Genomic DNA, 21,139 nt, shown 5'->3' with positions numbered 1-21,139 from the left:
ATGGGAATGTTGTTTGCCCTGTCAGGGACCAGAGATTGTCATCTCAGGATCAGGGGTCATCAGAGAATCATTGGTAGAAGGAGTAAGAAAGCAATTGGCAGCATGTACTGGAGCATTTTCAAAAAATGTTTGTTTTGCAAAGAACAGAAAGAATTGGTTTCCTGCTTCAGATCAGATTGTACCATTTGTAATTAATAAAGTCATCTAATATAGCAAAGCACTGAATTCATTGGCATGCAGCTAAATAAGAGTCGCTGTCCACACAACATATAAATTGTCTTAAAAATATGACATAACTTTTACAATAAATTGCAATACCTGTTTACAATTACAAATTCAAATTTTCATTTGAACCCAGTATAAGGTCAGAAACCACAATGTTGATCCATTTATTTCAACAAAGATTACAACAAAGTTGCTGTGTTTCTGACCATCTTTTTAACCTCTTTAAATGATGCACGTAAAATGATAAGCAAAACCTAATGTGTTCATAAAAATTGGCTCAGCCTTATCATACGGACATTCAAGTAAGAGGAGTAGGTTTGTGTCTCTTTTGATTTCATCTCTGGATAGATAGGTGGTGTCATGTTGGGAATCAGCACTCCATACATCTTCCAGGAAGTGATGATAAAGTTCATTTGGGAATTCTACATGCAGACGTGTAGACAGGCTGAGGTTCTGCAGCATGGTGAAACATCAGGATCTTACCAGCTTGCTGGAGAGACTCATGTTACCGCATTTCAGGAAATTAAAAATCACACAACACCAGGTTGTAGTCCACAGGATTATTTGGAGGCACGAGATTTTGAAGCATTGTTTCTTCATCAGCACAACCACCTGATGAAGGAGCAGCATTCCAAAAGCTATAGCCTCCAAATAAACCTGTTGGACTATAACCTGGTGCTGTGTTGATTTGTAACTTTGTCCACCCCAGTCCAACACTGGCACCTCCACATCATTTCAGGAAGGTTGTCAAACCATGAGCCAGCCAGGTAGTAGTTGGTCAGTCAGTCAGTCTTCCATCAGAATCAGTACTCCAGGCATGGATGCTTGCCTACTAATAGTTGATTAGATTAGATTAGATTACTTACAGTGTGGAAACAGGCCCTTCGGCCCAACAAGTCCACACTGACCCGCCGAAGCGCAACCCACCCATACCCCTACATTTACCCCTTACCTAACACTACGGGCAATTTAGCATGGCCAATTCACCTGACCTGCACATCTTTGGACTGTGGGAGGAAACCGGAGCACCCAGAGGAAACCCACGCAGACAGGGGGAGAACGTGCAAACTCCACACAGTCAGTCGCCTGAGGCGGGAATTGAACCCGGGTTTCTGGCACTGTGAGGCAGCAGTGCTAACCACTGTGCCACCGTGCCGCCCTCTGACATTGCTGGCACGTCAGAGGGCAGCAGCTGATTGTTCAGCAGCAGCACAGGGAAGGCTGCTTTTGCTGCAGCAAGGACAGGCACGAATGATCCAGGCTACAGGCAGGTAATGTTTGGAAGGCATTTGTAAGATGGGATCGCTAGGAGGGGGTATAAGGGAGTTGGCAGTAAGGAAATGAGCATGTGGGTGGTTCTCAACAGGACCAAGCTTATTGATGTCAAGTCCCTCAATCAAGCACTGATAGGCGGTGATGGAGACATTCAGGTTCATCACCATCCTGACTAATTAAATATCCTTTTTGTCTCCAAGCTTGCCATTAAGAGGGATGAAGATTCTGGCCATGGTTGCAAACTCAAAGGTTGACATTGGCATTGTTGGTAGGATAGAATTTGAATTTTAGATTTAAATAATAAGGTTATTGTTTTTATAAAACAATTGCTGCTAACCAAATGGAAAACTTTATCTGGGGTACATGAGACATAATGCAGACAAATGGACAAATGTTACCTTAGTTTCTGCCTTTACTACAACAGAAACATCTTCAATTCGAATTCCAAATTCATTATCTTGATAATAACCAGGCTCTGGAAGGGAAAAATTAACATATCAGATACAACATTAAAAAGTACTTTCGGAGAAGAAGCAACAGGTGTAATTGTCGGCCTGATGATCATTTTTTTCACACAAAGATGATCAATGCATACAGTAGGGTGGGGTACATGAGAAACTTAAAATCTGTTAACACTGTGCTGTTAACACAGCTCAATACTGTGACGGTGGGTTGTAGCTTGATATTTTTAGTTCAGGTTAATTGGTGAATATAGGCCTTCCACATCTGTATTCACTTTTAGACTGTGTGAAATTTATCTACCAACAGTAAAATATTTAATTGTTTTCAGATGTACAGTTTGCACTTTGCGTCAGTGTCTGTAGCACCTAAGACCACAGGACCATAAGAAATAGGAACAGGAGTAGACCGTTCTACCCCTAGAGTTGATCCACTACTCAAAAGGTTCATGACTGATCTGATATTCCTTGTGTTTTCCCTGTAAATCTCGATTTTCTAACTGATCAAAAATCAACTATCTCAGACTTTAACATACACAAGGACGCTGCCCCACAGGTCACTGTGACAAGGCAACCCAAAGACTCTCAACCCACCTCATTTCAGTTTTAATTTGGTGCCCCTTTATTCAGAGACTCTGCCCTTTAGTACTAAACTATCAATAGGTAGTAAAGCGCATAAGCTCTGTAAATACATCAATTTAATGTGAAGATAACAGGGCCATAAATGGAATGACCTGTGGTCAAAGAAAATTGAGCTGGAAAATCTTGCCCTCTGTTTATATTAATTTCTCATTATCTGTATAGACAGGGGAAGAATTTTGGGAAATGATTGTTGATCTGCTGTGTCTCGACACATTTGTCAGGGGGTTCTAAGTTCATGAGGAGAAGGGATGGCATTTCTTTGGCCTCACTGTGTACTCATCAGAAGATAAGGCAGAATGATGAAGAAGACTAAGGCTACCAATTTGGCCTCCAAATAACTGAGCAATTCATTCCTATTTAGAAGTATCAATCAGAATCTTACTGTCAAATTTGGCATTTGGCTGCAAGGGTACGTCTGATAGCACAGTGTCATTTTTGCAGCAGTCAGCAATGAAGGGAGAGTGTCTGTACTTGCCATCCAGTTAAGCATGTCTAGCAGGTCCACAAGGTGGATTGTCCCTTGTGAGGACCCACACTACTGAATGGCTGATAGCACCTGCCTGTCCTGATGGCTATGAGACAGGTAGAAGACTACAAGGGCCCTTCAAAATGGAGACCGCTCTGTAGCATTTTGAAAATGTCAGGATCATTCAGGGTCACAGATATCAGGGATCATCAGTATGGAGGGGAAGTCCCTTCACAAAATGGTTTGTGGTTGTGGCTGTGGTTCTATCATGTCAGTGGCTCCATGAGTAAAAGAGGAGCAGTCTCCTCTCTACTGCTAGGAGGAATCCACTACGTTTCTGTCGGATCACGGGTATTTCGTGGGCGTGTACATCTGCTGTCAGGAGACTGCTTTGCTGACACCCCACTCAATTTTGGTCACACAAACAACTTCAATAAAACAGGTTTGTCACTTTGTTATTTATTGGCCTTTACAGTGTGCAAATTGGCTGCAAAATTTCTCTAGGTAAGAACAGTGAGTGCACTTTTAAAAGCAATTATCAAGTTCTTGTCAGTATGATAAAATTCCATGCATGTTCTCTAATTCACTCTGATGTAATTTGAAAGTGTTTAACTCAATCATAAAAGATTTGCCTTTCTGATCTCTTCTACTAGTTTGATCCCTTTCACAACACATGCCCCATCCACCCATCCACTGCCACTGACGGTGCATTCTGCTGTGTTAGAATGACCACTGCCATTCTCCACCAACTGCCACTGCCACAACACCCTCACACCCTCCCCCAACCCCACACCCAAGAACTTCCATGATTTTGAAATTGAAGAAATTAACAAAGAAATATGAAATGTCTGAGCTCTAGCTTTTCTTCATAAACTCTTCTGGCACAATTTACTGTTTAAATAATTTCCTTACAGGCAAACTTACCGATAGATGTAAACATCCCTTCCTGAAGTGGGCACGTATGAGGGCTTCCAATGCCAACTGGCCCTGTGCATCAACCGAAAACATAAACAAAATTCAATACATTTCCAAATAATTAACTTGTTTTATGCTTCTAACCTATTCACTCTGAAGGTTCTGAATGACCAATACATGGAACAACTTTCTTGAACGTGGAGTCACAGGTCGACAGGATAGTAAAGGCGGCATTTGGCAAACTTGCCTTCATTAGTCAGTGCATTGAGTACAGAAATTGGAACATCATAGGAGTTGCAGCTGTACACGACACTGTGGAACCTCTTTTAGAATACTCCATTCAATTCCAGTTGTCCTACTTCAGGAAAGATGTTGGAGAAAGTGAGGGGTACAGATGCTGGACAGTCAGAGTCAACAAGTGTGGCACTGAAAAAGCGCAGCAAGTCAGGCAGCATCTGAGGAGCAGGAGAGTCGAAGTTTCAGATATAAGCCCTCCATCAGGAAGGTGGGGGTGGGAAGGGGCTGAGAGACAAATAGGTGACTGGGGATGGGGAAAGGTAGCTGGGAAGGTGATAGGTAGGTGCATGTTGGGGTGATGATGATAGGTCAGTGGGGAGGGTGGAGTGGATGGGTGGGAAGGAAGATGGACAGGTAAAACAGTTCAAGAGTGTGGTGTCACGTTGGAAGGTTGGATCTGGGATGAAGTGGGGGGAAGGGGAGATTTGGAAACTAGTGAATTTGCTGTGGATGCTGTGTGGTTGAAGGGCCCTAAAGCAGAAGATGAGGCATTCTTCCTCCAGTTGTTGAGTTGTTGAATTTGGCTGTGGAGGAGGCCCAAGACTTGCATGTTCTTGGTGAAATGGGAGGGAGAGTTGAGGTTGGTGGCCACAGGGTGGAGGGGTTGTTTGATGTGTGTGTCCCAGAGATGTTCCCTAAAACATTCCATGAATTGGCGTCCTGTCTCTCCAATGTAGAGGAGATCACATTGAGAGCAACTGACACGGTTGATGAGGTGCTTGGATGTGCAGGAAAATCTCTGCTAGTGTAGAAAGATGCTTTGGGGTCTTGGGTGGGTGAGGGGGGAGATGCGGGCAGAGGCTTTAGACAAGGGAAGGTGCAGGTGTGGAGGGTGGGTTGGTGGGGGGGACTAACGAGGGATTAGATTACATTACACTGTGGAAACAGGCCCTTCGGCCCAACAAATCCACACTGACCCACCGAAGCGCAACCCACCCATACCCCTACATTTACCCCTTACCTAACACTAGGGGCAATTTAGCACGGCCAATTCACCTGACCTGCACATCTTTGGACTGTGGGAGGAAACCGGAGCACCCGGAGGAAACCCACGCAGACACGGGGAGGACGTGCAAACTCCACACAGTCAGTCGCCTGAGGCGGGAATTAAATCCGGGTCTCTGGCGCTGTGAGGCAGCAGTGCTAACCACTGTGCCACCATGCCGCCCATAGGGAGTCATAGAGGGAATGATCTCTGTGGAACGCAGATGGGGTTGGAAGGGAAATATATCTCTGCTGGTGGGGTTCTGACTGTAGGTGGTGAAAATGGTGGAGGATGATGTGCAGCATGGGGTGGAAGGTGAGGACCAAGGGGGTTCTGTCCTTTTTACAGTTGGAGGAGTGAGGTTCAAGAGCAGAGGTGCAGGAAGTGGAGGAGATGCATTGGAGAACATTGTTGATAATGTGGAAATGGAAATTGCAGTCCATGAAATAGGTGGCCATCTGGAATGTCCTGGAGTGGAATTGCTCCTCCTGGGAGCAGATACGGTGGAGGAATTTGGAATTAGAAGTAAGGAATCAATGTTTATACAGGAGATAGGGGTGAGAGGAGGTGTAGTCCAGGTAGCTGTGGGAATTGATGGTTTTAAAATACATGTCCATGTTGAGTCGGTTGCCAGAGATGGAAACGGACGTATCCAGGAAGGGGAGGGAGGTGTCCAAGATGGCAAGGTGAACTTAAGGTCAGGGTGGAAGGTGTTAGTGAAGTTGATGAAGTGTTCAACCTCCTCGTGGGAGTACAAGGTGGCGCCGATATCAATGTAGCAGAGGAAATGATGGGGGATGGCGCAAGTGTAACTGCAGAAGATGGACTGGTCCACATACCCGATGAAGAAGCAAGCATAGCTGGAGCCCATGTGAGTGACCATGGCTGCCCCTTTGGTCTGGAGGAAGTGGGAGGATTCGAGGGAGAGGTTATTGAAGGTGAGGACCAGTTCTTCCAATTGAATGAGTGGGTTGGGTGAAGGGCTTCTGGTTTGGTCAGCATTAGAGGAATGTCATGGTGGACGGATGTGTATAGGGACTGGATGTCTATGGTGAAAATGAGGCATTGGGAATCGAGAAAATGAAAGTCATGGAGGAGGTGGAGGGTGTGGGTGATATGGAAGGTGTCTCAAATGTATGTGCGGAGTTCCTGGACCACGTGGGACAAGGTGATGTCAAGATATGAGGAGATAAATTCAGTGGGGCAGGAGCAGGCAGAGACAATAGGTCAACTGCGGCAGCCAATTTGTGGATTTTGGGTAAGAGGTAGAACTGGGTGGTATAGAGTTCCAGGACTATGGGGTTGGCTGCTGTGGATGGGAGATCCCCTGAGGTGATGAGATTGTGGATGGTCTGAGAGATGGTGGTTTGGTGATGGAAGGTGAGGTCCTGTTCGAGGGGGTGTTAGGAGGAGGTGTCAGTGAGTTCAGCGGTGTAGAGGTCAGTGCACCAAACTATCACTGTGCTCCATTGTCAGCTGGTTTGATGGTGATGTTGGAGTTGGAATGGAGGGAGTGGAGCACTGTGCATTGTGAGGGTGCGAGGTTGGAGTGGGTGAGTGAGGTGGACAGGTTGAGACAGTCATTGTCACAGCAGCAGCTGGAGATGAACAGGTTGAGGGCAGGTAACAGATTTAGGAAAGATGTTGTCAAACTTGGAGTGGGTTCAGAAAAGATTTACAAGGATGTTGCCAGGATTGGCGGGTTTGAGCTACAGGGAGAGACTGACTAGGCTTGGGCTATTTTCCCTGGACCGTCAGAAACTGAGGGGTGACCTTATAGAGGATTATAAAATCATGAGGGGCATAGATAAATTGAATAGCCAAGGTCTTTTTTCCCAGGGTGGGGAAATCAAAAACTAAATGGCATTAGTTTCAGATGAGAGGGGAAAGATTCAAAAGGGATCCGAGAGGCAATCTTTTCATGCATAGGAAGGGTTTAGAGGGATATGGGCTAAATGCTGGCAAGTGGGACTAAATCAGTTTTGGTTATCTGGTTGGTGCAGTCAAGTTGGACGAAGGGTCTGTTTCTATGCTGTGTAACTCTCTGACACTATAACTTGTCTTCAGCAATATTAGAAATTGACATTTGAAATAATAAACTCTCTCATTGGTCAATTTTATAAATATTATAGATTAGTTCTTTTTATAGAAATGTGTTTAACTAAATAGACAAAAATGGTTCAAAAGAGATTGGGTCTTTGACCCAATACAATACAAAAGTATTTGTTTATACCTGTCAATTATACGCCTATTAACTGACTATTATTATACTGATTGATTTATTGTCATGTGTCCCAAAGTACCGTGGAAAGTTTTGTTTATGAGCAATCTAAGCAGATCATAATAAGCAAGGATGCATAGATCCGAGTGTATTTGTTGATTTGGGTTGGTTACAAATAGATCAGAGTACTGATGCACACAGATATGCTCATAGATAGCAAACACACAAACCTGAATACATTTCTTATTCCTAAACATACTAATTTTCACTCCTATGACTTGCTGTTTACAAACCTCCACCAGACTGAAGGATTTCCTGGATTAATTTGGTCATTCCCTTCATAATGCTGAAAATTTTTGATAGTCAATTGCTTTTAAAACGAAATTCTTTTTTACCACCTTGGAAAGCAGGAAAATGTCTACATTTATGTACCACTTTTCATAAATGCAGAATGTTCACTGTGTTTTACAGTCATGGACACATTTCTGAAGAGTTGTCACTGTTGTAATGTAGAAATGTTTTGTTATCTCCCTGCATAATTAACTAAGTTGAAATGTAATGATTGCCAGTTTGATCATACTCACATTCATGAACACTGAGAAAGGTGCCAATTCCATGACCAGTTCCATGCATGTAGTTGAGTCCCGCCTCCCACAAAGCATGTCGAGCCCATACATCAAGCTCATCTCCTAATAACAAAAACATTATTAATATAGGACAGACAGTTTTGTGAGCTGAATCTTACCTTATTTGCAAAGTCTCATTTTTGACAAATTAATGGAAAATTTCTCTTCATGAAGCCTAGTGGATTTTATAAACACATTTATCACATTTGCCTCATTAACTATGTCCATTTGGTATCCCTCATTTGATGCTAACATGTTTCTCTACTTGCCACAGCCAGAATTATTTATAACAACTGGGGTACCCTAGGATTCCTGATGCTGACACAATTTTTAAAAGTCTGTTGTACAAGTCAAACATTGTCAGTCTAGAGTAGTCTTGCACAGGATCCTGACACTGACTCATCTGATTTGTCAAATGACTGTCCCCAAGCTCCTGGACTGGTATTGGAAACTGCCATTGACTTACTATGCTGATAACCATGACAAGCTTTCTGGCTTTGAGCCCATACTAAAAGCCAAATTAAGGCAGAAACACTGTGTAAAAATGAGGACTGCAGATGCTGGAAATCAGAGTCTAGATTAGAGTGGTGCTGGAAAAGTACAGCAGGTCAGGTAGCATCCGAGGAGCAGGAAAATCGACATTTTATAGACAATATAGACAATAGACAATAGGTGCAGGAGTAGGCCATTCTGCCCTTCGAGCCCGCACCACCATTCATTATGATCATGGCTGATCATCCTCAATCAATATCCTGTTCCTGCCTTATTTCCATAACCCTTGATTCCACTATCCTTGAGAGCTCTTTCCAACTCTTTCTGAAACGAATCCAGAGACTGGACCTCCACTGCCTTCTGGGGCAGAGCATTCCACACACCCACCACTCTCTGGGTGAAGAAGTTTCACCTCATCTCTGTCCTAAATGGCCTACCCCTTATTTTTAAGCTGTGTCCTCTGGTTCGGCACTCACCCATCAGCGGAAACATGTTTCCTGCCTCCAGAGTGTCCAATCCTTTAATAATCTTATACATCTCAATCAGATCCCCTCTCAGTCTTCTAAACTCAAGGGTATACAAGCCCAGTCGCTCCAATCTTTCAACATAAGATAGTCCCGCCATTCCAGGAATTGACCTCGTGAACCTACGCTGCACTCCCTCAGTATTCAGAATGTCTTTCCTCAAATCTGGAGGCCTGAACTGCACACAATATTCCAGGTGCGGTCTCACCAGGGCCCTGTACAGCTGCAGAAGAACCTCTTTGCTTCTATACTCAATCCCTCTTGTTATGAAGGCCAGCATGCTATTAGCTTTCTTCACTACCTACTGTACCTGCATGCTTGCCTTCATTGACTAGTGTACAAGAACACCCAGATCTCGTTGTACTGCCCCTTTACCTAACTTGGCTCCATTTAGGTAGTAATCTGCCTTCCTGTTCTTGCCTCCAAAGTGGATAACCATTCATTTATCCACATTAAACTGCATCTGCCATGCATCTGTCCACTGACCTAACCTGTACAGGTCAACCTGTAATCTCCTAACATCCTCCTCACATTTTACCCTGCCACCCAGCTTTGTATCAGCAGCAAATTTGCTAATGTTACTATTAATACCATCTTCTTTATCATTAATATATATTGTAAAAAGCTGCGGTCCCAGCACTGATCCTTGCGGTACCCCACTGGTCACCGCCTGCCATTCCGAAAGGGAGCCGTTTATCACTACTCTTTGTTTCCTGTCAGCCAACCAATTTTCAATCCAAGTCAGTACTTTGCCCCTAATACCATGCACCCTAATTTTGCTCACTAACCTCCTATGTGGGACTTTATCAAAGGCTTTCTGAAAGTCCAGGTACACTACATCCACTGGATCTCCCTTGACCATCTTCAGAATTACATCCTCAAAACATTCCAGAAGATTAGTCAAGCATGATTTCCCCTTCATAAATCCATGCTGACTCTGACCTATCCTGTTACTACTATCCAGTATCAGGCAAAAGCCTTTCATCACAGAAACTCTGTGGGCCTATGCAGTATAGCTGAGGGAGCAAAAATACTAAAAGGCATGACAATACAGAGAGGCTGTGAGCAACTGGAAAAGCACTAAGGGAGTGAGCAGTTTTGAGATGCAGCATGGTCCAAACCATACTCATACACAGGGATCCTACAGCAGCATTTCAATGATAGTTGCTGGTGTATTCTAAGCTCAGTGCTATGACAGTCCAGTGAGGTTTGCACATGTTCAATGTCAGAGCCTGTAAGCATGGGGTGCACACAGCCACTGCCCATGGAATGTGCCTTGAGATGTCGGTGCTGCGTGTCCAAGTTGGAGTTTCAGAGAAGCAAATAGATTGTTGGAGTTGGTTGGTATCTGCTGACTTTCACATTGGCATTTCCTAGCATTTACCTTGATCGGATGAGTAGTAAAATGGGAACCTGCATATTAAAAATGTCAGATTAGATAGTATGAGGGTGATAATGAGTGGCAATTCACTAATAAGAATCTTGACGTGACATCCTGCGCTTAACTGGAAAAATGAGACTTGTTAGTTCTGACATTGAGAAAGGCCTCGTTCAGTTCTCCATAGGATCCCAGATGCAGTGGAATGCTGGCATTTACTGTCCATTATTAAGAGCAAAAATAGGCACTGGGAAAACATTAGTTCCTTGGTGGCTCAGTGAACTACAGAGAACTCATACAAGGTTTTTTGATGAAATAATCATTCCCAGTTGCTTCACAGGAGCATAATCAAATTAAGTTTGACATTCAGTGACATAAGGAGACAGGAGGACAGGTGAACTAAAGCTGGGCCACGATGTGACTTTATACAGCATCTGAAAAGGAGCAGAGAGAGCATTAAACTACCAGATTTGATTTTCAATCAGTTAAATGATTTCAGTCAGATCATGAGAAGTGTTACAATTAACTTTAGTGTCCTTTGGGGTTGAGGAGGATAACATCAGTTTTGAACTTTATGTCTCAATTAGTTCCAAACCATTCCTGCTGGGTCCCTGAAGGTGCTGCCTGAAGACAGTTTTATTCTCGGGTTAGATGCTCTGATGATAAAATCAGCTAGGATCAGTCATTAGTATGAGTCCTCCAAAGTACAATGATCACTTGTGTGATGTCCTAAGTTTTTATCATCGATAGTCACAGGTGAGGTGCCGGAAGACTGGAGGTTGGCAAACGTGGTGCCACTGTTTAAGAAGGGCGGTAAAGACAAGCCAGGGAACTATAGAATGGTGAGCCATACCTCGGTGGTGGGCAAGTTGTTGGAGTGAAACCTGAGGGACAGGATGTACATGTATTTGGAAAGGCAAGGACTGATTCGGGATAGTCAACATGGCTTTGGGAAATCATGTCTCACAAACTTGATTGAGTTTTTTGAAGAAGTAACAAAGAAGATTGATGAGGGCAGAGCAGTATATGTGATCTATATGGACTTCAGTAAGGCGTTTGACAAGGTTTCCCATGGGAGACTGATTAGCAAGGTTAGATCTCATGGAATACAGGGAGAACTAGCCATTTGAATACAGAACTGGCTCAAAGGTAGAAGATAGAGGGTGGTGGTGGAGGGTTGTTTTTCAGACTGGAGGCCTGTGACCAGTGGAGTGCCACAAGGATCGGTGCTAGGCCCTCTACTTTTTGTCATTTACATAAATGATTTGGATGCGAGCATAAGAGGTACAGTTAGTAAGTTTGCAGATGACCCCAAAATTGGAGGTGTAGTAGACAGCGAAGAGGGTTACCTCCGATTACAACAGGATCTGGACCAGATGGGCCAATGGGTTGAGAAGTGGCTGATGGAGTTTAATTCAGATAAATGCGAGGTGCTGCATTTTGGGAAAGCAAATCTTAGCAGGACTTATACACTTAATGATAAGGTCCTAGGGAGTGTTGCTGAACAAAGAGACCTTGGAGTGCAGGTTCATAGCACCTTGAAAGTGGAGTCACAGGTAGATAGGTTAGTGAAGAAGACATTTGGTATGCTTTCCTTTATTGGTCAGAGTATTGAGTACAGGAGTTGGGAGGTCATGGTGCGGCTGTACAGGACATTGGTTTGGCCACAGTTGGAATATTGCGTGCAATTCTGGTCTCCTTCCTATTGGAAAGATGTTGTGAAACTTGAAAGGGTTCAGAAAAGATTTACAAGGATGTTGCCAGGTTTGGAGAATCTGAGCTACAGGGAGAGGCTGAACAGGCTGGTGCTGTTTTCCCTGGAGCGTCGGAGGCTGAGGGGTGACCTTATAGAGTTTTACAAAATTATGAGGGGCATGGATAGGATAAATAGTCAAAGTCTTTTCCCTGGGGTTGTGGGGTCCAGAACTAGAGGGCATAGGTTTAGGGTGAGAGGGGAAAGATATAAAAGAGACCTAAGAGGCAACTTTTCCATGCAGAGGATGGTACGTGTATGGAATGAGCTGCCAGAGGATGTGGTGGAGGCTGGTACAATTGCAACATTTAAGAGGCATTTGGATGGATATATGAATAGGAAGTTTTTGGAGGGATATGGGCTGGGTGCTGGCAGGTGGGACTAGACTGGGTTGGGATATCTGGTCGGCATGGACGGGTTGGACCGAAGGGTCTGTTTCCATGCTGTACATCTCCATGACTCTATGACTGTTTTTGCAGAATAGAGCACAGCACTGGCACAGATAAGGAATCTGGTTTGAGAGCAATAATATCATCTCTAAATGAGTCTTATTAATCACTCCAGTTTGTGAAAGAGATTTACTGATCAAATCAGAAAAATGAGTGCATGCAGCAAAAGACCTCAAAACTCAATGACCTGTTTGTAAACTCAAATAAAATCAAGCCATTTTTGTTGCATGAACTATTATATTGGTGAAATAAAGCCTATGTGGTGAAGTGGGAAATGACACAACAGATAAGAAAAGGCTCACTTGAAACTCAGAAAATGTTCCCCAAAAACTAAGTTTTAAAAAAGAAATGGCACATGTAGTGTTGCTTAATAATGAGTTTGAGAGAGAGCGTACTTCAAGGTAGCTATTACTCATAAATGAGATCCTCAACAAGAAATCCTATGTGCCAATGGCTAGTACACAGTAGCACTTCTGTTTAGTAACTCTTGCACAAGTAATGCAATAGATCCCAATATAATATTAAAACAAAATAGGCTGGAATTGCTTTTGGACTAACCTAATATATTTAATGACCCAGCCTTGACAGCCCTCTGAGGTAAAGAATTTGACAGATTCATTATTCTTTGAGAGAAGAAATTCCATCTCATCTGCCTTAAATGGGCGATCCCTCACCCTAAGTTCATTTATTAAACCTGCCTTATTACATATTACTAAAATCAATACAGCTTGATCACTGGTAAGATCCACAATTTATTGCTCTAAGAAAATGCCCCAAATAATATTTATGAATTCTTCCTTGTGGCTACCTTTGTTAATTTAATTATCCCAATCTTTATTAAAAATAATCTCATCCATAATTTACGTACTGTTTTTCTTTATATACTTTTATTATCTCCTGATTTATTCTCTGTCCTGCAGAAAACTACAGTAAAGGAACCCATAGACTACTTCCACCAATGTCTCCTTCCCTCCAGCCATATAGACTATACTGCAGCTTTGGGGTGTTTAGCACTGCTACCTCACAGTGACAGGGGGCTGGTTTCATCTCCCGCCTTGGGCGACTGTCTGTGGGAGTTTGCACATTCTCCCCATGTCTGAGCAGTATTCCTCTAGTTTCCTCCCACGATTCAAAGATGTGCAGGTCAGGTGAATTGGTCATGCTACATTGCCCATCGTGTTAGGTGCATTAATCAGGGAAATTGGTCTGGGTGGGTTGCTCATCGGAGGGTTGGTGTGAAATTGTTGGGCCAATTGGCCTGATTCCACGCTGTACCTTTTCACAAAATTCCACAATGTTGCCTTTTTACACTGTGTCCCTTGTTGCTGCACTCTGGGTATCATTACTAAAATAGGCGTCCTGCAATGCGTCTAAATCCTTCTGCTTCATAAACTTACTGATCCCCTTTTCCTGAACTCTCCTCTTTCTAAACAGGAAAATTAGTCTTTACAGAATGTGAGGCAGAGATAGAAACTTCTTTTTTTTCTGGTTTTGAAAGGGTTAATGGTGAGGAATACATTAAACTCTATCCAATATGATGATGTCTTTGGACTTGCATGGTTAGAACAGCTAATTTTGTAGCCAGACCTACCATCTAAGACTCCTCATGGTCTTAGTGACAATGTCTATCATACTGATGTATCATGTGCCTGATTGCTATCATGCTATAAACTAAAACTTGTTTAAGATAAGTAACTCTCTTCTCATTTGATTACCTAGCAGTTTTCTACTTTTAAGCTGGAGTAATCAGCCCTGTAGACCCCTGTCTAAAAGGGAATGGTAACCAAGAGTCCAACATGATGAGCAGTTGTGAAGGTCTTACACGTAACAAAACTTTGTATGTGCTAAACAGAGTTACTGACAAAAAGATGGGAATGTGGGATTAACCCAGATGGTTAATTGGTAGCTGGAAATACACCATGACTTGTAGCTTCTTCATGTGCTGTAGATTTCTATGGTACTTACCAGGAACGGTGGTGTCACTATCTGTTGGCAATTTATAGGCACAATTTTATGCCTGCAATGTAAGAGTGATTGAAATCAAAGATTGTGAGAAGATTTGTAGCTTGGGTGCTCGTTGTTGTGGTTCTGTTCGCCGAGCTGGGAATTTGTGTTGCAGACGTTTCATCTCCTGTCTAAGTGACATCCTCAGTGCTTGGGAGCCTCCTGTGAGGCTATGTTTTGGGCAGTGGGCCAAACATCTTCAAATACAGTATGTAGCTTCCCAGATGATAGCATACATTCAGAAAATTGTTCTTATTCATTCCATTGCTGACTTACCAATTGTCATTGTAGGGAAGATAGATCGAGCCAAATCAATGTTTCCCATCAGCACTCGAGTGTAAGCTTCCTGATGAGTATGCAAAAATTAATCATTTTTTGAAGGAAAGGATCATTCTGTTTTAGAGTGAGGTTTTAATTATGTCACTTGAAGAAATCTGTGTTTTAATTAGATGCAACTGATCTAGATATTTTGACACAATTTCGGAACACACCAAAAAGTAATTTTTGAACAGTTTTTCCTATGAGAATATTTTAAATAAAACATTAGAACTTTTTGAAAATTGTTAAAGATTATTACAATTCATAGATACATTATGATTTCTTAAAAGTTAAAACTTAAGAGAAGATACAAACGAAACAGCTTTAAAATAAATGGAGGATTAGGAACCAATAGCTGCCTGAATTTTTAAAGGAAAGATTAAAGGAACGAAAGTGAATAAAGAGTAATTTAAGGAGAAAATGAGATTCTGGCATTGATATGCAAAACGAAACGCAAAATCAAAAGAGACAAAAACCAAATTGGTGCATGACTTTGGCTAAGATTTAGTTGGAGGGCTGGAAATCATTTTGAACCTCCTCGAGATGCTCGAGGTATGGATAATGACAGGATGCTAACTGGAGAATGGAGAATGCCAGGGGAGATGCCACAGATTCTTGGTGTGTGCCCAAGATTTGCAAAACTGTTAACCAGGATCGGAAATTTGTAAAATCTATTCCTTTATTTGAATTATAGATTTAAAAAAAACTAAGAATGTATTCACTATTGAAGAGGAGCATTAAATAAAAGGTGTTTGTAAAATTATGGAAGAATGTATTTGGGGAGTTAGTGAATCTTGAGAGCTAGTTTACCAGGACACAAGTGTCAATGCATCTATCCCTGACTCTACAACTGATTTTGCCAAATTTTAAGTATTCTGCCAGAAGTCCTGTACTTTAGAAGGCAATGGTAAGGTCGAGCTGCATCTCAGCTATTCCATCTGTAATGAGACTGGGAAGACAACATAAATGTCTCGGGCTATGTTAAGTCATTGGGTAATCTCATCCCAAGTGCAGTGCTCCCAGTAATCTCATTTAATAAGAACTACACTTTTTTTTAAAGAAAGGGTCCAGCCTTTCATTGGGAGTTCAGCTTACAATCTGAGACTAGTCCTTTTACACCTTTTCAGGGCTGCATTGTGGGAACCTAGTTAGATGGTGATCAGGAATGGCAGAAACATGGCCAACTTTCTAGTCTGTAGAATATAGCTTTGTAACCAGCTTCTGCATAGAGACTAACTTACTCAATTACAGTTTGGGAAATGCAGTAAGGGTATTCTGCCTCTATATGATTAACTTTACTTTTGCAGTGTATTTCAAAACTGAGCCAGTGGAAAGCTCAAAAGTAAATAGTTTTACTTCTGGATCCAGCCTGAATGATCAACATAAATCTGCACAATGAGATGCTTACTGAAACAGACTTGCAGACTTACTTACCTTCTGAAAATCGGTTGGGGTTCCCCAGTGTAATGTGCGGGTAATATCAGTTGTTCCATCCCTAAAATTTCAATATGATGTCAAACAGTTTTTAAAAGGAAGATTCATTTGTTCAAGGCAAAATATGGCTGACTATCGTTTTACTTCCTCAGGGTAACATGGTATAGACAAATAAATCTCCATCAATCACGACTTTTAGCAAACTTATAAATATGATCACTTCACACTTTTTCACATCTTTCAGGAACATCTGAAAGCATTTTACACATTACAAAGTACTTTGAAGTGTAGTAACTTTGCAATGTTATGTTAAGTAAGCAAACGCTTTTGTATTTATATTTTGTCTGAGATATTTAGCACATTCAGCAATGAAGTGAATTATCAATTGTTGTATTTTTAGGCAGAGCTAATTGAGGGAAGGATTGTTGTAACCACATTGGAAAAACGTTACATTCCACTTTGATAATGTCTTGTGATTTAGAAATACAGAACATAGAAAACCTTGCTCCAATATTTCTGATGTAACTAAAATATTACGACAAGGGGAAACTACCTAATACAAAATGATTGTTAGGTGACGATCTAGAAGAGGTAGAGAAGGTGTTTGTTCAACCCAACAAAGATGGTGCAATTTCTCTTGCATGGATTTTCTCTTTCTTATGTCTGATGGCCAAAGGACCACCATGTGTCCATCAGTAGATGGAAGAGGCTTAGTAGTCGATTACATTGAAGAATTCTCAGAAGCAAAAGGGAAGTAAAAAGTGCATTGATTATTGTTAATTTGCCTGCTAACACACCCAGTTTACTTTTTGCTTGTATTTGTTCTGTGTTAAAATAAAAAATTATCCCATTACTTTAAAATCATTCCTAAATCAAAACTGGGGTCCTTTTATCTCCTTTAGTTTATTCTCCCTCATTTTTGTGGTCTTTTAAATCCAAATTTTAGCATTAATGCTTGAAAGTGATGTCACAATTGAAATCTAAAGGAAACTGTCAATAATATGGGAGAATCATATTTAGGTAATTATAGAATTAGCTCGACATGTTGCCCACTGTGGGCCCATTGTTACTAAATCTACCCTGCACTGTAGATGGAATAAGTCTTCACCAGCAAGACCTGTTTCTGTAATAATTGTGTGATTGTGTCATGTACTTACAAGTATTGTCCTCCAGAATCTATCAGGTACATCTCATCTGGATTTAGCTTCCTGTTGGTTTCATGACTTGGACTAAGTCAAAAAGTGAAAAAAAAAGTCAATAACACTGGCAATTCAGATACAGTAAAACAGACTCAAATTTGAGTCAGTAATTCAGCCTGATAGCTTTGATTGCTGACAATTTTTAAGTTTTATTGGCATAGTTGCTTTGACATGTTTTCAATTTCTAAGAGCATAGAAATAGTTTTTCCTCTTTTGCACATCCTCACAATCAAGATTTATTGAACCATCCCTTTATCTACATCCTTCTTTACTTTGGTCTCAAATTTCACAATTCTTTCTGTTAATAACTAACCTTTCATAACTTAAAGTTCAGACAATCAAATACTTACTTCCTGAAATGGGGATTCGTTTACTTGAAATATTGGGGAAAGCACAATTGAGAAGGACTGTGCACAAAAAATTGTTGCAAACCTAATTTTGTCTCTGTTTTTACTGCACTTTATGTTACCTTTTTGAAATATGCTCCCAGATTTTTTTTAACTGCAAAGAAGGGCTGAATTTTCCTAATTTTTGGCTTAATATTATTTTCAGGTAGTTTCATGGAAGGCTTCCCACCATGGCCCATGAATATTTTTCACATGCAGTCTTCTGCTGTTCTCCTCACTAATGGATCTAAGCTCAATTGCATCCTTCACATTCAATCATGCAGCAGCAGAGGCAAAAGTGCTCACCACTGCCTGGGTCTTGTGCTGTTCACACCACAAGCACAATATTTAAACTCCAGTTGTGTAAGACATAAACCTGCAAGCCATAAACCTGCTGCTCCAATGTTTTTGTCAATGAGTTGTCTCAGAAAGGGAAGTTGTACCCCATGTCTGGAAAAGGGATTTGGAGATGCTGATGGATAGTGAGGTCAAGTGGAAGGACATCCTGTTTTCAGTGGATTTTCAAAGGCTACTATACCAGATACAGCTGGTCTGAGCCCAGATAGCAACCCAAATCAGTGCTGCTTCATGCACCAGGAGAAATGCCTGCCAGTGCCTGAAGATTAATCTTGTTCATTCTGTCTCTTTCTCACATGCACTCTAATGCTGTCAGTGCACAGTATCATCAATCTAATGGGTGTACAACTCTACTCTTGCATACATCCATCTCCACACAGTGGCTCTCATCCGCCTCATCATCATTAAGCAAATCTAAGCAGCTGCTCTTAAGGTAATGATTAGAACTCAGCTATTGACCTCCAGAAAATTATGACAAGTCGAAGAGGAGATTTAAGGTCATACTAAAAAACATTTTTCTGTATTGCTCACAAGGGATGGGCACTTATTTTGCTGTGGCCTAATATAATGTGTCTCTGTTAATTTCACTGCAAAATCCAAACCATAAATTCTGATCTTTGCATTTAGTAGTGCAAAAACATAATTCTATGGTATTATCACACTCACCTGTACAGAAGATTTATGTTACATGCAGTGACAGATTTAGCAGAATCAACTATTTGATCTTTACCTCATGGGATCCATATTTCTCTACACTGACCTGTAGTGAGCAAGGGCTGCATTCAAACCACTGGCAGAAATCGTCTCGAAGCTGATGCCCTTGGAATGCTTTTGCTTGCTGTAAAAATATGTGACAAGTTTTTCCTCAACTGGTCCATGACATTGGTGATTGTTAGCTCATACAGTTAAAAAATGCATCAGTGGCTTGGAAATTGTTGGTAACAACATTGGCTGGATGTTTCATCTGTTGATGTGGCTTTCTAAGCCTATGATTTTATTTGACTGATCCTTGATTTAAAATAAACTAATTAGTGTCTGCACTAAGGTAGCAGGCAGAGGAACATTTTTCCATTAATGTTAGTAATGTTAATTTATGGGCTTACACTGTTAATGAAAGATGCATTGATTGTAACAATGCAAACATTATTTAAAAATCTACTTTTGTGCATAACAGATTCAGTCACAGAATAGAAATTCTGTCGCAGTAAGGTCACAGTCTGAGGGTTGTATAAATGCTTGCCCAGCCAATGATGGTCAGATTCCCTGAATGAATAGATGAATCACACCACTCTTTAGATGTAGTTTCATAGCCACACATTATCCATTGCAAATACTACAAGGAATGATCTGACAACAGTTGTACTTATTATAGTAATGCAATAAAACCATTGGTGTATGGACATTTATTTCAATATATCCCTCACAACCACAGTACGTGTTAAAGTTTAAGGTAGTCTTGGATTCATGTATCCTTTTCATGATGGCAGTCAAAATGAGACAAACAACTCTTTCTAATTCAAAGTTCTATATTGGAGATGCTATGTTGAAACTATGCATATGATTCAAGGTCAAACTGTGATGCTAATCTATCTTGAAATAGACAATATAAAGCTCTGCCAGGATAAAGTTCTGTAGCCAAAGTACAACATACTTCATTTATAAACTACTGGTACTAAGTAGACCTGGTGTCTAACTTCAATATACTTAAACCTCAAGATGGTTGACATAATGCATCATGCTATGTGTAGGTATTTCTGCACCAAAGATCAATGTGCATTGTATGTCTGCTACTTGGTAATTTTAAAACCTACAAGGAATACAGCAAAACATAGTAATTTTGAAGAGACGTTCCTTTATAAGGTTTAGGATTAGATGGCAATGTGGCTAAGCACAATGCCCTTTTGAAAAATAAACACAGAGAGATTTCTGTTCAACTTGATGCTGGGCTTTTGCCACAAATGAAACAATGGCATCAGCTGAAGTATTTGAAGATGATCAAAACTTTGGTGACAATTTGAACAAAAGAAAAATCATCAAAATGAATGCACAAATCAGTGTATGAATATATGACTACTCAATTTGTGCATTTCAAATTTCTTAAAATAAAGTATAATTCTAATTTCTAGGTATAATAGTTTATTTTAGAATATCTTAAATTAATTGCATAGGAATGTTTTCAGCATTTATAAGCATACATTCCAATTTCTTCTATAATTTCAATACTACATTCCATGACATAGTGATGAAACATTTAATACATCTGGAGATTGAAGCTTAGTAATTGTTTCAATGTATTTCAGTTTTGAAAATATTGTCCATGTAGTATAGAATGTTGGTAAATTGTGCTTTAGTAACATATTTGAATTAAGCATGAGCCAGTGTATACATGACACATCTTCATTCAAATTTTCTGCAAATTTTGTACCTGCGTAACTTGTTGACATAGTTTGCACCCGAGAGTTCTGTCACATTTCCTTTTGGAACACTTTTTTCCAGCCATACAAAATAGCATATGACAGCAACTGCATCACGCACCTGAGAAAACAGCAGCTTTCAAAGTAAATACTACATTATTATACCCAGATCCCAACAACCCCATCGCTGTTCCCTACATGAGCATTCTCATGATCATCTCTACATCATTTCTCATACCAGCGAGATAATCACTATTGCAGGTCTCATTCCAAGATGGAAATATTTAGTATTTCATGTAGTCTTTTCTTACTGCTTTAAAT

The 21,139-nt window shown here is 40.9% G+C and overlaps 1 protein-coding gene across 1 annotated transcript in view; it reads right to left on the bottom strand.

Annotated features, from left to right (window-relative positions):
- xpnpep2 (X-prolyl aminopeptidase (aminopeptidase P) 2, membrane-bound) overlaps positions 1-21,139 on the bottom strand; it is a 78,535-nt gene that overhangs the window by 6,999 nt on the left and 50,397 nt on the right. The window contains exons 13-20 of the mRNA XM_043704673.2: positions 20,830-20,939; positions 19,165-19,242; positions 17,620-17,691; positions 16,463-16,523; positions 14,987-15,056; positions 8,069-8,173; positions 3,991-4,053; positions 1,899-1,975 (exon numbers count right to left, since the gene is read on the bottom strand). Coding sequence (XP_043560608.2) covers positions 1,899-1,975; positions 3,991-4,053; positions 8,069-8,173; positions 14,987-15,056; positions 16,463-16,523; positions 17,620-17,691; positions 19,165-19,242; positions 20,830-20,939 — 636 coding nt within the window. The remainder of the gene's footprint in view (positions 1-1,898; positions 1,976-3,990; positions 4,054-8,068; positions 8,174-14,986; positions 15,057-16,462; positions 16,524-17,619; positions 17,692-19,164; positions 19,243-20,829; positions 20,940-21,139) is intronic.

This window comes from Chiloscyllium plagiosum, unplaced genomic scaffold (assembly GCF_037043375.1).
Source record: "Chiloscyllium plagiosum isolate Xiang-an unplaced genomic scaffold, Cpla_swu_hap1 HiC_scaffold_11, whole genome shotgun sequence".
Taxonomy (NCBI): Eukaryota; Metazoa; Chordata; class Chondrichthyes; order Orectolobiformes; family Hemiscylliidae; genus Chiloscyllium; species Chiloscyllium plagiosum.
The sequence above is the reverse complement of the archived record's forward strand: the minus strand, read 5'-3'. Positions and strand labels throughout refer to the sequence as shown.